At 33.6% G+C, this 17,919-nt stretch overlaps 1 protein-coding gene across 13 annotated transcripts in view; it reads left to right on the top strand.

Moving 5' to 3' along the window:
• PHF14 (PHD finger protein 14) overlaps positions 1–17,919 on the top strand; it is a 247,910-nt gene that overhangs the window by 173,247 nt on the left and 56,744 nt on the right. For 3 of the 13 annotated variants that reach the window (XM_054237232.2, XM_078342669.1, XM_078342668.1), the window contains one exon: positions 2,667–2,785. The exons of 8 other annotated variants lie outside the window; for them this stretch is intronic. In XM_054237232.2, the coding sequence (XP_054093207.1) occupies positions 2,667–2,699 (33 nt within the window). In that variant the 3' untranslated portion in view covers positions 2,700–2,785. The remainder of the gene's footprint in view (positions 1–2,666; positions 2,786–17,919) is intronic. 2 more of the 13 variants (XM_078342671.1, XM_078342670.1) reach the window with 2 other exon arrangements.

The following is a 17,919-nucleotide window of genomic DNA, read 5'->3' as shown; positions in this document are numbered from 1 at the left end:
AAAATCTTTCTTAATTAAGGACATTTGTATTAATTCTCAGATGCTACTAATTCTTTTATTTATGAAAAGTAGAATCTCAGTACAGTAGCCCCCTCCTTAATTGCAGGGGACATGTTCCAGGACCCCTAGAAGATGGCTTAAGCCATTTATTTTTTCCTATACATGTCTTTTCAGTGAAAGGAAACATGGTTTCTCTTTGGCATATCAAAATTGTTAGCATCACTGCTTTTGCACTTCAGGGTTGTTATTAAGTAAAATAAGGGTTACTTGAACACAAGCCCTGCAATACTGTGGTGGTTAATCTGGTCACTGAGATGCCTAAGTGACTAATGAGCAAGTAGCATATACAGTGTGGACATATTCTGGGCAAAGAGATGATTCATGTCCCAAGTGGAATCTAGTAGGACAGCATGAGATTTCATCATGCTGTTCAGAATGGTATGCAATTTAAAACTTACAAATGTTTATTTCTGGAATATAAATATATATATATTTTTTACTATAAGTTCTGGGATACATGTACAGAACGTGCAGGTTTGTTCCATAGGTATATATATGCCACAGTGGTTTGCTGCACCTGTCAACCTGTCAAGGATTTTAAGCCCTGCATGCATTAGGTATTTGTCCTAATGCTCTTCCTCCCCACCTCCTGGGAGGCCTCGGTATGTGTTGTTCCCCTTTCTGTGTCCATGTGTTCTCATTAACATGTGGTGTTTGGTTTTCTGTTCCTGTGTTGGTTTGCTGAGAATGATGGTTTCCAGCTTCATCCTCCCTGTTAAGGATATAAACTCTTTCTTTTTTATGGCTGCATAGTATTCCATGGTATTTCTGGAATTTTATGTTTAATATTTTCAGATCATAGTTTACTATGGGTAACTGAGACCTGGGAAAGCGAAACTACAGTTAAGGGGAGACTACTGATTGTACTTTATATATGTTTGAGTGTGTGTGTGTGTGTGTGTGTGTGTCATTGTCAGACAAAGGGTAGTGATTCATACATGTAAATTCTTCAAAACCTTTTCTTTATGCCCTACAATTCTTTCCCTTTCTACCACCTGCTGGCCTGATTCCCAGTAGAGGGAACCTTAATCATAGCATATGTTTTGTTATTTGTTTCCCATCACATTACTTAAAAATTGAATTATCTTTTTCTGGGAATACCAGATATGCTGTTGTTAACACATTTTTCACTGGCAAAATGTCGTTAACAAATAAGGCAGATTATAAGAGTATGGTCCGCGTTGTCCTTTCACTGCCCCGTAGTTCCAGCTTAGTCCAGTCCTGCTGTATCTTAAATTAGTAGTAGCTTCAGTAGTCACCAATAAAACATATTCCTTGGTCACCAAGAAAACATATTCACTTTCTCTTTCCAAGTTCTGAAATTGCCCAGCTGCATGTCCAGTAACTTCTCTGAGCTGTAAATTCAGTTTGTCTGCATCAAGAATCTTCCTTTATTATTCTGTGTTATGTTTCATTCGCCTTGTTGGTAATTTCCCCCTTTTGAAAATACTTCTTTCTTGCCTTCAATGAACTATGTCTCTCCTGCTTTCTCTTTTTCTTAGCCAACCATTTCTTTGTTTTTTTTTTTTGATAGGCTTCCCTAGGTTGGTTTCACAGTCTTTTTTTTTTTCTCACTGCAGTTGATAGCATCTATACGCAAAGCTCAATATCCACCCATTTTGCAACAGGAGATCTTGGGATTTAGGATTTAAGTGATCCATCTACTTTCTCCAAGTTAATGTTCCTCGAGAGAGACTTTTTGCCTTTTAAAATATCCTTTTGTCTAATAAGACAATTAACAATAAGTTTACACATAAGGTGTAATTGGCTGTTTCTCTAGTAGTCCCCTTTTCTAAGTAGTTTATATTTACTTAAGTAGAAGAATCTGTATTAATTCACTCTTCAAACTAAATATTACTCTGAAGATATAATTAAATGTGCTGTAATTAAAGTTTTGGACTCTTGAGTTTTGATTAACTTTAAGCTAGAAAGTGATAATCCAAAATAGGAATTTTGTTTTATAAGACAAAATTGATATCCTTTATATAAAATATTGCTTTTAAAAAAATACATGCTTCTCACTGTTTTTCTCCTTTTTCTTTTCTTTTTTCTAATTCCACTTTTCTGAAAAATGTTGATATCAGGAAAAAATACACTTTGGGGTTTTAAAAGTATTGTAAAGATAATACATGGTCATTGTTGAATATTGGGAAAAAAATTTAAACATAAAGAAGAAAAATATTTTAAATTATCTGCAGTTTAGCACATAATGATACTACCTTTCTGCTCATTGTTTTTAGAATGTCCTACTATAACCTGCTTTAAAAAATTACAGTTATATCATATTTCTGGTTATATAATGGCCTTTTAAAAAATATAATTGTATGTATGGCAGTTTACCGTGTTGTTAAATACTCTTAAATAATCTATTTTTAAGTGCTGTACAATTGTTTTATATAAATATACTTTCAATGTAATGACTAGCTCAAACAATACAAACATTTTTAAAATAAGGAAGTACCATAGTACTACTAATAATAGAAGTTAACAAATTATTGAGCATCACTATGTGCCTGGCATTATCTAAGCACTTAAAATGTATAATCCTATTTAATCCTCACCACAGCCTTTAAGGTGGTTATTGTTTTTTTGTCTCCTTTCCACAGATGAAAGAAAGAAATGAGGTTCGGAGAACTTAAGGATTACACAGCTAAAAAGTGATGTAACTGACCTCCCTGACTCTAGAGCCTGTGTTATAGAAAATAGATTTTATATATTAAAATAGGTATTTTCTATTACTCATTGCAAGAGATTCTCAAATTAGATTTTGTCGTAAAGTCATTTAAGATTTTCATGATGTGGAAACTCAGATAATTTTTCTATCATAAATAAACATGACTTGTAATGGGAAAGGGAAAAATATTATTAAGTGGGATCTGTTTTTGTCTTTCTAATGAATAGGGGAATAAAACACAAAAATACTGTAAAACAAATAAGTTGACAAAGATGGTGCTGTGGTACTGTGTGCGAAGATGAATGTGGAAGATGATATAACTCTTCAGGGCCCTTTCTTCATGAAATTCAATGAAATAAGATCTGTGTTAAGGGAGGTACCATTTGACAATATGGTTAGTTTCTGTAGACCCAGCAGAAACTAATCTATTGAACTTGGAGGGAGGTAAGGGAGAAGGATCTAAACGTGAATTTTTTTTTTGTCAGACACTAAGCACCATATTTTAGCTGAATCAAACCTTACTTTTTAATGTTTGCCATGAGTTGTGAAGTTTGAAAACCTGTATTGTGAAAAGTAACTACAGCCAGCCATGCTCAATCTCCTTGCAAGGAGAATATTCTCATTTGTGTAGTGTCAGCTATCATACTTTGTGTAAACTGGCAGTTTTTGTATGTTTTTATCCTAGTATCAGCATGCTTTGCAGTAAAAGTTTCTCTTTTTCAAAAAGAATACTTGCTTGTAAGTAAAGTATAAATGAGTTTAGTTTACATTCATTTGTGTTAATTTTTTTGCTGTCAGTACTTTTTTAAAAATTCTTTTGTTGTTAAACAAGGAGTACAAAGTTATTACCTCACCTATAAAAATTTTAGAAATGGTTCTTGCCTTATTAACAGATAAAGGTCTTTATGTAATTGTTTTTATTTTACTATATTTCTACCTGTGACCTAGCTCTGCCATCTCTTTTTGTGATTTCAGCCTTCTTCTACAAGTTGTTATAGGTTTAATATATTGTTCTCTTTTTTTCCTCTGGACTGTGTTCTTATGTTAAATCTAATCTCTGGTCACCTAAGATACAACGTATTTTAATGTTTTCTCTGAAGGTTTCTTAAAGGTTTATGTTGCAGTGTTATACCTTTCATTGAAGTTAAGTTGGTTTTTTGTTAAATGTACCTTCAATAATGGTTGCAAATGATTATGTGCTTCACTGGTTTGAAAACTCTTTAAAGTATGCTTATAGAGGTTAATATTTTTAAGAATCACTTTGAAAAGTTCAAGCTATATCAAAACACTTTTGTCAGCAATATGTTCACTTTTGTGTTCTTGAGGGCTGGATCATTCTCTAAGTTTTTTAAAGATTAGGTAGTTTTTATATTCTGTTTCTAAGATCAGATGTCAAAATTTAGATGGCTAGGTATTTGTAAAGCATTTTTGTAAAGTACAAGTGTGTTGGTAGATTAATGCAGATAATGAGTATAAGGCATTTCAGCATTATTTCTTTATTTTAATGCAGCAATTTCAACAACCAACAACAAATTATTACTTAATGACTGAATTTAAAATTTATCCTATTGTCTAATCATTTGCTTAATTATTAATTTTTACCACTTAAAGCAATTTTCAGAGTGTGAGTGAAGTACGTATTTATAGAATACATTATTTAGTCTTTTATAAGCAGGCTATGTGCTGTAAATGATAGATATTTCTTTACCTTTCCTCATGACAATGTTGAAGCTTTAATTACAGCATGAAGACTGTATTAAGTACAATCTTAATCTTTAATTTATTTTTGAGTATTATCAAATTTACTACATATGAACCTAATTTTTGCAGTAAAATAAAGTATCTTTCTTCGCTATTTTGCTGTTTCAAAATCCCTAACTTTTCTCTTCCTGTCTACTCCTTTTCTCCTTCACATATCCAGGCAATATTTGGAAACAAGACAGTATATTTGTCAAGTATGTTTATGTTCCTTTTTAAATAAAAAGCTTCCTTAAGATAGCAATATCCCTAATAGGGTAAAATATAGTTCATTATATTTTTTTTAACCTCCTAATAGCAGTATGAAAAAAAGAAGTGCTACAGTCTGAGTTTGACATCATTAAACAAAAACTCTTCAAATTAAACAGTGTAAAAAGAGACAAAAAGTGATTTTATTTATTCTTCATATTAAATGCCTTAAGGATTCTCCAGTGAGCTATTTTTAAAAAGCCTAATCTTCCATTTTCCAATTTAAGTAACTTTTGCTCTTGATTCCAAGACACAGTACAAACAGAAATCAGCTCGATTCTTTACATTCCAGTGCCTTTAAACATGTTCTCTTGGAGCTTCCTTTTTACCTCAGTGACTCTCAGACAGATCTTATGGCTTTTCTCATCCAGCTGAGAGCTTCTCCTCTCACCAGCTCAGACCTCCTTTAAAGTGGGAAACCGGAAACCTGTAGTTTGGAAGTGGGGCATTCTAGATTGTGATTCTTGTCTCTCACTCGGGTGTTTGTTTGTTTGTTCATTGTTTTATTTGTTGTTGTTGTTTTTGATTTTTAATGACTCATTGCTAGAGATTTTCTATGTACAGGTTCCTTGATATGAGGGATGCCTTCTGTGGGTTACATGTGACATCCTTTTCAGAACTTAGGTTTTTTTTATTTCTTTGATTGGCAATATTCCTATCCCACCAACGATGTTTTCTCTTTGGCTAGATTCTTTTCTAGAATGTTGCTCTTTTTTTTTAATTTCATTTTAGGTTTTGGGGTACATGTGCAGAACATGTAAGATAGTTGCATAGGTACACACGTGGCAGTGTGATTTGCTGCCTTCCTCCCCTTCACCCACATCTGGCATTTCTCCCCATGCTATCCCTCCCCAGATCCGCCCCCCTCGCTGTCCCTCCTCTATTCCCCCCAATAGAGCCCAGTGTGTAGTGCTCCCCTCCCTGTGTATTTTGTCCTAGGGGAAACACACAACCCCTTGCCATGGCAAGCTCAGAAGGAACAGTCATTCCCACTGCAACCATGCATCTTTGCTTTGCTCCTACAGACAGACAGGCATGTATCGTCACCTAGTCTTTGTCCTCCAAACTCCCAGGGGACAAACTCTGAGTAATTTTTAGAAAATTCCTCTTCTGAGAGGGACTTCCTTTAACGTATGTGTTCTAAAGAAATCCTTACTCTTCAGTTTCACCTTTCCTCATTCTTCAGACTTCTCCTTTAATGAGTTACCATATCAAATTTCATGTGATACTGAAGAAAGTATTTTCTGAAGTATTTTGTCAGTTCATGTCTTTTAAATGAATATCTTAGACCATTTATGAGAGATTAAGAGAGAAAATTTCACTCACTCATGAGTCCTAAATCAAATATCCTATTACCATGACTTTTTTCGTAATTACCACTTCTTTCAACACTTTATACCAGACCCTGAACTCTTCTCAAGACTTTTAGGCCACCGTTTACTCTCCACCTTCTTAAAGTTATCACTTGGCATTTTAATATGCACTTTGTAAAACTACTAGAGTCCTCCATTATAACTTCCCAACTTCTCTAGATCCACTGTGTTCATTTATCTCAACTGTTTCTTTTTTGGCCAGAAATAACAGAAATTTATGGACTTGAGTTCACTACAAATTCATGCGTTCTAATTTAAACCAGACCTCATTGCTATCTTTTGTGAGCTCCTTATCAGATTTCTTATAGCAATTATTTCAAATGTTTGACACATAGATCAAGTCTTCAGTTTGATTCCCAGCACACTTACTTTTTCAAGATGACCTTTTCTCAGGATCACTGAGGAGGGTGATAATTTTATCTTTCTCCTCCCAACCTTAAAAAAAGACTTTGTTACTTTCCCTACTTCAGTCTATTTCCTGTCTCAGAAAATAAAAGTGCCACTACCTCCTCTGTTCTTTATTCCAAACATCTCCTTTCTCTTCAGTACCTGTTTCTGTTATCATAAGCCATTCTACACGTTATCTTGTCACTCTTCTGGAAAGATCACTTTTCAGATTTCTAGGTCAGAAGATCCAAGAAAGAAAGGAAGAAGCTTTCCATTGTCTATACTATAGGATAGACATCAGGGTTTTATTCCTGACATTCAAGGCTGGTTATAATCTAGTCTCATTCTAGTATTTTAGATATAAATGAGTCTCCCCTCCTCACATTGCCTCCCTCCTGTTCTTCCGTCTCTCCCATTCTCCCTTCTCTCTTTCTCTCTCCCTCTTCTCTCAGTACTGTTTTGCAGAAAGCCTCATATATTGTCAGGTTTTTTTCTTTTTTAATTAAATGTCCAGTTTAAATTCTAGTTTTCTAGTTTCCCTATAATCCTTAGGCCTAGATTAAATTTCTTTTGTACTTTTTTACTATTCATTTGACATTTGGTAGAGATTTTTTGTCCTGCTATTGATCTTGTTATATCTGGGTTACTTTTACCAGCTAGATTACCAACCCTCTTATAACAGAGGATATTGCTGTCATACTTTCTTAAAGACAAGGTACCTGGATGTTGTACATTTTTTCTAAGATAGATTTAAGATTGTTCCTAGTAGTTCTCCCCTGCTAGCCTATTTTCTATTAGTTGTTATTGAAATTATTTTTTAAACCTTTATTTTGCTAAATGGCAGTAGAGGTGGTACAGGTTCTAGTTTTTGCCTTAGAGGCCCAAGGCTATTTATTGAAACATCAAATGATGTTTGGAATGTAAATTTCTGGCAGCCATGACCCAAATATGCAAAAAAGAGTAAGAGACTTAAGAAAATACCTGTTCAGCAAGTTTCAAATAATATTCTTTCTTAGAACAAATTATTTTCTTATCTAGTTCACTCAGCATTTCTGTTAACATTTATTAGTACCTGTTAATTATAGCAGCTTTCTTTGGAATAGAGATAGTTTTAAAAGGAAAGTAAGTTATCTCCTTCTGAATAAAGAACACTGTGATTGCCTAAGAGTGTAAAATGAATCTGAATGAAAATGCTTATTCTTTGCCTTTTTTTCTTTACATAAAATTTAAGAGACAGTAAACCTTTTATTTATCAAGATATTTTTTTTCTCTTCATGGACCAACCAATATATTAGCAATAGGAGTCTTATTTTTATTGGATAAAAATCTGTATAGTATTCAGACATATTCCAGTAGGTGCTTTAGATGTAGTAAAATAAGAGATAAATCTTGCCCTTAAAAAACTTAGATTCTAGTGGGATAGATAAAGCGTGCTTTCAATTATGATACCAAATGTAAAGTGTTAAATGCCATTAGGAAGTATAGATAAGGTATTCTGGGAATTTTGAGAATAGGAGGATTGCTTTCAGGACCAAGCAAAAAGAGATTGGCAAATAATATGATGTTTCAATAGAATTATAAAGCCTAGTGGGGTTTGATAGAAATGTTAATTAGGATATGCTAGATTATGCAGCAAACAAAAAGAATCCCACATTACTAGTCGATTAACACAAATTGATTTCTCATTCATTTTACATATCAGTACAGGTTGACAGAGCAACTCTGCTCATTATAGTCACTTGGGGACCCAAGCTGATGGAGGTTTTATTTCAACATATGTGGTACACAGCATAGTAGCAGAAAATGCCACAAATGGCACTGACTTTTAAAATCGAATCTGGAATTTGATACATACCACTCAAGACCACAATCCTCAGATGACATAGTCACACCTAACTTTTAAGAAGTCAGGTAAGTGTAATGCTACCACCATATGCTACCATACTTCCCAGGCCTTTCTGGGATTCATACCAGGATTCATGGAAATCCTTGGAGAGAGACAGAACATACGTACAATTTATATAGAGGAAATTAAATAATAGTTTGAAACATAGTAATTGTTGTAGTAATAGCTGCTAATGTGTTGTCTTCATTTTTTTCTCTTTTTAAAAAATAGCCTTTTGGGGATATTTTTGATTATTTTGTTTTTGAGCAGTTTTAGGTTTATAGAAAAATGGAGTTAAAACTACAGATTTCCCGTATGTCCCCTCCTCCCTACTTCCTTCCTCTAGTTTCCCCGTTACCATCTTGCATTGGTGTGGTACATTTGTTAAAAATTGCTGAGCTAGTATTGATACATTATTATTAACTAAAGTTTGTACTTGACATTAGACCTTATTTTTTGTCTCACACATTCTGTGGATTTTGACAGTTGTATAATGACACGTCCACCATTACAGTGTCATACAGAATAGTTCACTGCTGTAAAGATCTACTGTGCTCTGCCTATTCACCACTCCCTCTCTACTGTCAAACCACTGGCAACCTCAGATCTTTTTGCTGTCTCCATGGTTTTGCCTTTTATAGAATGTCATATAGGTAGAATCATATAGTATGTAGCCTGTTCAGTTTGGTTTATTTCCTTAAAATATGCATTTAGGGTTTGTTTATGTCTTTTCATGGCTTGAGAGCTCTTTTTCTTTTTAATCAATGAGTAATATTCTGTTGTATGAATATGCTCCTATTAAAGATGAGAGAGTATGTATAAAATTTGTTTTGTACACAACAGTCTTGTTTCCAAGTTTTGACAACTACGTATAAAGCTACTGTAAACATTCAGGTGCAAGTTTTTAAGTGGATACCAGTCAACTTAGTTGGGAAGTACTAAGGAGTTCTATTACGGGATTATTATGTTAAGACTATGTTTAGTTTAGTAAGAAACTGCCAAACTGTCTTCCAAAATGGCGGCACCATTTTGCATTTCATCTCACAACAATGAGAGTTGTCGTTTCATATCTTTGCCAGCATTGGTGCTGTCAGTGTTTTAGATTTTAGCCTTTCTTACGTGGGAAATGATATCTTGTCATTTTCATTTGCAATTTTGTAAGGACATGTAGTGTAGAACATCTTTTCATATTCGTATTTGCCATACATATATCTTTCATGAGGAATCTATTCAGATCTTTTGCCTATTTTTTAAATTGGGTTATAAAATTGTTTAATTTTAAATAGTTATTTGTATATTTTGAATGCTAGTCTTTTATCAGATATGTGTTTTGCAAATATTTTCTCCAATTTGCAAAATATTACCACTGTTTTTTGCAGAGTAGAAATTTTTTATTTTAATGAAGTCCAGCTTAATTTTTTTTCTCTTAGTGAATTATGCTTATCAAAACTGTGGTCACCTAGATTTTCTCCTGTGTTATCTTCTAGAAGTTTTATAGTTTAGCATTTTACGTTTATGTCTGTGATTCATTTTGAGTTAATTTTCATGAAAGGTGTTAGGTCTGTGCCTAGGTATTCTTTCTTTCTCTCTCTCTCTCTCTCAGCCTCCCTCTTTTTAACATTTGGAGGACCATATGGTCCAGCACTGTTTGTTAATATTGAAAAGTCAGTTGCTGTCTTATGTTACAGCAGTGGACTACCGGAATTTTTTTCTTGTTGGGTTTTTTGGGTTCTTTTAAAAAAAATTTTTATTGTGTATATTTAAGGTATACAACATGATGTTATGGGATATGTATAGATGGCAAAAAGGTTACTGAAGTGCAAGTTAGCATATCCATCATCTCACATAATTACCAATTTTTTAGGGGAGGATTGTGACAAGAATAGCTGAAATTTAAATCTATTCATTTTGCATGAATTCCAAATACAGTACAATTCTATACCTGTAGCCCTCAGGTTATACATTTTATCCCTAGACTTTTCAATCTTATCTATCTGCTGCTTTACATCCTCTGACCTCTACTTCCCCATTTTCTTCCCACTAATAACTGCCATTGTATTCTCTGTCTCTATATAATTGAGATTTTTTTGTTTAGATTCCACATAAAAGTGAGATCGTTAAATATTTTTCTTTTTGTGACTGGCTTGTTTCACTTAGCCTTGTGTCCTCCAGGTTCATCTGTGTTGTGGCAGATGGCAAGATCTCATTCTTTTTTAGGGATAAATAATACCCCATTTATTATACCACAATATTTTAATCTGTTCATCTGTTAATGGGCAGTTAGGTTGTTTTTGTATCTCGGCTATTGCAAATAATGCTGCAGTGAACATGAGAGTGCAAGAATCTTTATGAGGTAGTGATTTCATTTCCTTTGAGTATATTCCCAGAAGAGGGATTCTAGGTCATATGGTTACTCTATTTTTAATTTCTTTAGAAACCTTTATAGTGTTTTTTTATAATGGTATAATGGTAATACCAACTTATGTTCCTACTAATGGTGTACATGAGTTCCCCTTTTCTCCACACGCTCACCAACATTTGTTATCTTTTTACTTATTAATAATTAGCCATCCTAATGAGCATGAGATGGTATCTCATAGTGGCTTGTATTTGCATATCCCTGATAATTAGTGATGTTGAGCACCTTTTCATATACCTGTTGATGATGTTTATCTCTTCTTTGGAGAAATGGCTATTCAAGGCTGAAACTTAAAACATAATACCATTTGATTTGGACCCAAAAAACACATGAAATTCTTAGGTATGAATCTAACAAAATATACACAAAATCTGTATAAGAGAAACTACAAAATTCTAATAAAAGAAATCAAGAACTAAATAAGTAGAAAGCTATTCCATATTCATGGATAGGATAAATTAACATTGTCAAGATGTCAGTTCTTTTCAACTTAAACTATAGATTCAGTGCAATCCCAATCAAACTCTTAGCAAGTTATTTTGTGGATTTTGATAAACTGATTCTAAAGTTTATATGGAAAGGTAGAAAACCCAGAATAGCCAACATCATATTGAAGGAGAACAGTCAGAGGACTGACACTACTCAACCACAGCTACAGTAATCAAGACAGTGTTGTATTTGTGAAGGAATAGACAAATAGGTCAATTAAACAGAATAGAGAGCCCAGAAATAGACCCACAAAAGTATAGTTAACTGATATTTGACAATAAAGCAAAGGCAATTTAGTAAGGAAAATATAGTCGGCCGGGCGCGGTGGCTCAAGCCTGTAATCCCAGCACTTTGGGAGGACGAGGCGGGTGGATCACGAGGTCAACAGATCGAGACCATCCTGGTCAACATGGTGAAACCCCGTCTCTACTAAAAATACAAAAAATTAGCTGGGCACGGTAGAGCGTGCCTGTAATCCCAGCTACTCAGAAGGCTGAGGCAGGAGAATTGCCTAAACCCAGGGGGCGGAGGTTGCGGTGAGCCGAGATCGCGCCATTGCACTCCATCCTGGGTAATGAGCGAAACTCCGTCTCAAAAAAAAAAAAAAAAAAGGAAAATATAGTCTTTTCAGTTATATTTTTATTGCAAAATGGTTGGGCATTAGATTAAGACCATATCATAAAGGGTTGTAAATATCATGTAATTAGTTTTAAAACACTGAAAATCTGTTTGGGGCCCTTTAGTGGATGTTAGGGATCAAAAGAGGACAGGAAAAACTAATATTCATAGTACTTCCCCTAGGAAGGCACTCCTTTTTCAAAATAGAACATGCAATATGAAGTTCAGGGTAGTGTCTCTACTTTAAACTTTTCATCTCCCCACAGTTCTGCTAATTATACACTTGGATCTCCTCAACAGCAAACACATCTTTATATTATATTGCACATATTATATCATAAAACAATTCCTCCTGGATGCTTATCTACAAAACGCAACAATTGCAGCGTGTTAGAAAACGTTTTAGTTTATGGAGGAGTTTGTGGGAAATAATTTTGGAGTTTGAACTTTTTTTAAGGGAAGGAGTAACCTGGATCAGGAACCAAGTGAGGGATTTAAGGATATTAATCACTTAAGTAGAAAGCTACTAAGTAGTAAGAGGTGTTGACAAATTAGTCTTCCCACTTTAATTCCTTATCAAAGAGTTATCTAGTTCCCACTTTAATTCCTTATCAAAGAGTTATCTAGTTCCCACTTTAATTCCTTATCAAAGACTGTCTAGTGCCTGGGAAATTTCTCTTGTCAAGAGTCAGAATTTGAAATAGTCCTTGTGGTGGGGCTTTAACTCATTTAAAAGATTTTTTGGGGCAATGTTTTAAGTTTAAAATCATGAACTTTCCAGTAGACTTGTAAAATGTAAGTTGATTAGAAACCGAGCACCGCCTATATTTTCAATTCAGGAAAGACCCTAAAATCTAGTTTATTAGTGAACATTTAGCTATTTTTTAAAAGTCGTATCTTTAAATCTATCAGAATTATAGAATTGAATAGCTAATATGGACCTGAAATATCATCTAGAGACTTGCAGACTTTTTAAACAAAACATTCCTTTTATATTGTTTGCTTGTATAACTTTAAGATTTCATGGAGTAAAGCATGCTGATAATTTTTTCTCTTTTATTTTTAGATTTAAAGAGTTAATCAGTATCCACTAAATTGATTTTACTGACCCTTACATGGTTAGATAATTTGAAAAATACTGATCTAGTTCAAGTGCTTTATTTTACAGATGAGGAAAGTGAGACCCAGAGAGATGACCTCAGAGTAGCCACGGGTTACACAGCTTTTTAACAGCTAGTTAATGACAGAGCTGTGACCAGGTCAGTTCTGGTCAGTGTTGTTTCTGCCATCATTTATTGGTTTGATCTATCATTAAGCACTTCAGAAATTATCATAATCTTGTCATTAAATCTATTCAGTAAATAAAAACAAATTTAGTGCTGAAAAGTAATATGTAAAATCATTTTGCAAAAAATTGTGAGTAAACTCTAAAGGATACACAATGAATAATGAAGTAGAGAGCAACACATAGATCACCAAGTGAACATTTTGTCAAAAGAGTGAACACATTCTTATATGTGTGTAATATGAATACTTGCACATAAACATGCTGATATATTTGTCCTCTGGCAATGAAACCCACCCCTTTCTTCACTGGACAGACTCTTCTAAGGTCTCTAACTTCCCGTCAGCAATATCCCTCATTGCGTCTGATACAAGATGTTTTCCTGGGAAGTTAGTTTCTTAGATGTATTCAGTGTCCCTGTATTTTAGTCAGATAGTCTCCTTCAAGAATGCAGACATGGAATCAAATTATTTAGGTAACTGTGTAAACTGGAGCAAGTGACTTACATGCTCTGTGCCTCAGTTTCCTCTTGTTAAAATGGAGACAATAATACTTATTAGGGCTTGGGGGTGGGGTGGGTTCGTTTGTCTGTTTATTGTAATCTAGTGATGATGACAGTAAACCTGACCAATACCTAATTCGCTTTTCTGTTTAGTTGCACATGTCCACAGGGAAAATAAATGAAATGATATTCATTAAGATAAAGGTAAAAAATATGTTTGTAAATAGTTTAATACTTCTGAAGCACTGGAAATAGCACATCTATTGTGTTTTTATTTCTTTCTTTAAAGACCATTTAAAATTTTTTTGATATGCTGGCTTAACTATAATTTTTGGAGATGCTCTGTATTTTAAATTTAATTTTAATCAACGTTAATTTTTCCATATGTTTTTTTACAGTAAAGGAGTGTCCTTTTTTTCCCATTGAAATTCCATCTTCGTTAAGAAGCAACGATTTCCTGCATTGGCAATGTTCAATGTAACTATAGCTTTCAATTCACTGTAGCTTTCAATTCATTGTAGCTTTCAATTCATTGCCTCGGTTATGTTTTCAGAGCCTGGTGTAGGAGATAAACCCATTACAAATGAAGACAGTATTCATTTTCCTTCTACCTTGGGCCACACAGAATTGATTGGGGTAATAAAATGACAGTACCTTGTAATATACTGAAGGCTCTTTAATTCGAAAACCTGTTCTAACCTGATTCAAAGCTTGTTTAAAGCTAATTTATAGCTTACATAATTTTCAGCTGGCTGACCAAGGTAAAGGATGATGTATGAAAACTGATAAAGAATTAACATTCAGACATTTCTCGTTTAAGTCAACTGGTATTTAAAAAGGACAGAGAGAGAGAAGAAAAGGTAGAAAAAAAATTGGTAAGCTTTTGCTTTACATAAGTGACATTGTTGAAAATAGTTTACACATCTGTCTTCTTTCAAACCTAGCTTCTTGTCCTTTCTTCCTAAGATGAGTTCTATTTGCATTTCTTACATGGTAAAATCCTTCATTTCTCATCACATATTAAGGTCAGTATAAAGCTGGATGCAGTTAGCAGCTGTTGTAACTTCCACACTACCATATCTATTGTATGCCATATTGGCAGTGATGCTGTTAAATAGTTCTGGTCTGTCAGATTTTAACTGTAATTTTTTTTTCAAGATGCAAACTGAAGGTATTCAGAACGTTTCCTTTTTATTTGAGCTAAAACATCAGCATTAGGTCTTTTGCCTTTGGCTGTTTTTATCTCTTTATTTTAGCATAGTTAATCATTTAACGCACAAATAATATAATTACCAGAGTAAGTATTCTGTACTATGAATGAATACAGATTTTCAGAAATTTTATTTCAGCATTCACAAGTAAGAAATGAATTACATGGCTGGGTGTGATGGCTCACACCTTGTAATCCCAGCACTTTGGGAGGGCAAGGCTGGCAGATCACAAGGTTAGGAGTTCAAGACCATCCTGACCAACGTGGTGAAACCCCATGTCTACTAAAAATACAAAAAAGTACCTGGCAGTGGTGGTGAGTTCTTGTAATTCCAGCTACTTGGGAGGCTGAGGCAGGAGAATTACTTGAACCTGGGAGGTGGAGGTTGCAGTCAGCCAAAATCACCACACTGCACTCAAGCCTGGGCAACAGAGTGAGACCCTGTCTCAAAAAAAAAAAAAAAAAAAAAAGAAGTACATTTTCCTTTTTTATGTTTAAGTCTTTTGCGTAGTTACTCCTTTTCTACCTTAAAAGAAGTGGAGTATCGGCATGTCTTTTGCCATATTCTATTCTAACATCCTAGAAAGTGTCAAAATTTTCAGAAATTCATTTGTAGTTCTTAATCATGTGTATTTTACTTTGTATACTATGAATGTTTTAGATATGTAGGCTAAAGAAAAAAGTGAATAAACAAATGTATAGAAACATAAAGTTAGTTATACCAAGAAATTCTGTAGTTTTAAAAAGACTTCTCTAGATAGTTAGATATTAAGACCAATCATTTGTGGTCTAATTATGATGTCTACAGTCAACATGGTCATAATTATTTTAATTACTTTAAAAAAATTATAAAGTAGCACATGCTTATTTTAGAAAATTGGAGAACAATTAATATGTAAAGATAAAAATATTCAAGAAATAACCACTACTAACATTTTGTTAAGAACTTAATATTATAAGACATATGCTGTGCATTTTCAATGGGGGCAAACACTGGTTCTTACAGGGGCAAAAATGCAAAATTACAATGGCTTGTGACTCCACAGCTAAACCCTTCCCAAGAAAATGTTATTCTTAATATTTAATCTCTCAGAATTTTTTGTGTATTACACAAGCATTACTGACTTTGAATCCATGGAAAATACACAAAATATATACAAAATTAATGCTACAAAACATGACAAATGACTGTGAGGGGAGGACTTTTTATCAATTGCTTTGTTTAAAATTATTTTAGAAGAGGTGGTTAGTGCCTGCCAATTGGCTGCCATGTGAATACTTCTTATGCTTGATCTTAAGTACTTTTGTGTCTGACAACTTCACATGTTACTCTAGTTAAGAGTTACTCTGTCTTACCATCCAAAAGTTTAAAAAGTTGAAATTCAGCAAGAATGATTTTTAAGACAATAATTCAGTTTTTTTCATTTACTTTAGCTGGAACTACAGTTTTATTGGTTTGAATGATTTTTTAAAACTTGATTTTACTTTATTATTCTTATGTTTACATAAATTGATAATGTGTATATGTAATTTGACATATCAATTTATATAAATAAATCATATTTAAAGTTATTCAGCAAATTTGGTTCTAAAGTGAAATAGTAATCTCTTTTACATTTTAACTTAAAAATTGCATTGAGTTATTCTTTTTTGGGGGGGACAGAGTTTTGCTCATTGCCCAGGCTGAAATGCAGTGGCACAATTGTGGCTCACTGCAGCCTTTGTCTCCTGGTTTCAAGCAATTCTCCTGCCTCAGCCTCCTGAGTAGTTAGTGTTACAGGTGCCCACCACCATGCCTGGCTCATTTTTGTATTTTTAGTAGAGATGGAGTTTTGCCATGTTGGCCAGTCTAGTCTCAAACTCCTGACCTGAGGTGATCTGCCCACCTCAGCCTCCCACAGTGCTGGGATTACATAGGCATGGGCCACCATGCCTGGCCCTATTGAGTCATTCCTAATATTGTATTAAACAAAAAGTTAACCTTTATACTTAGCTCTTTCCGTGTATAGAGTACAACTATCCATATAAACATAAACAGATCAGCAATATACCTGTGGCATTAAAATTTCATGAGGAGACAGTCAGGGAAAAATAGACTTCTTGGAAAATGACAATGAAACTAAAAACAGTTGAGAAACAATGGCATAATCAGCTTTTACATTACTTTATCCCTTATTATTACATAGTAAACATTAAAAATTATTTTTAAGCAAAGCCAGTTTGTGCCCTGCACACAACGAGCATACTACTACATTAAGAAGTAAACAGTAGATTCACTTGTGTTAACAGCATCAATTGTGATAATTAAACTAGGCAAGAAAATATTTGGCAGAATAAAGTAAAACAGTAACATAATATGTAAATCATATACTTAACATATTATAACAAATAATATTTTAATTTCTAAAGTTTATTTCACTTGCATGTCATTTGTGCAAGTTCTTTGAAGAGAAAAAAGATCGTGAAGATAAGTACTCAAAGTCTTAACATGAGGAGTGGGAATAGTGGATTTTTCATTGTATTTTCCTTGTTACAATTTGAAGACTTCTGTTATTTTATACTCAGCTTCATTGTCATTTGCTTCTCAGTCAGTAAAATTTAAACTCATTGACTTGAATCATAAAATATTTACAAATATTTTTAAATTTTTACTTTTTTTTAAATTTAGAACCCACATAGCTTAGGTGAACTTGGAACTCAAGTAACCTATCCAAACATGAACAGATGGTTGTTACATTTTTTACCTGTGTTGGTAGCTTGGGGAAGAAGATGTTTCTAAAAACATTGTCTTTTTTCTTTTTTCCCCCTAAATGAGTCTTAAAATAGCTAATAAAAGCTAAGGCCATGGAGATATTGTAAAAATCTCAGGGAGCAGGGAGGTCTGCAAATGGCATTATTATTGTTTTCATATTCACAATATTCACATTCATATGACAAATTTTTACAGCAGAAAATTTAAAAAATATCTTATAGTTTCACTGAAATTGACAGTAGTACGCAATTTTGAGTA

The sequence above is a fragment of the Callithrix jacchus genome, chromosome 11 (genome assembly GCF_049354715.1).
Source record: "Callithrix jacchus isolate 240 chromosome 11, calJac240_pri, whole genome shotgun sequence".
Lineage (NCBI taxonomy): Eukaryota > Metazoa > Chordata > Mammalia > Primates > Cebidae > Callithrix > Callithrix jacchus.
The sequence above is the reverse complement of the archived record's forward strand: the minus strand, read 5'-3'. Positions and strand labels throughout refer to the sequence as shown.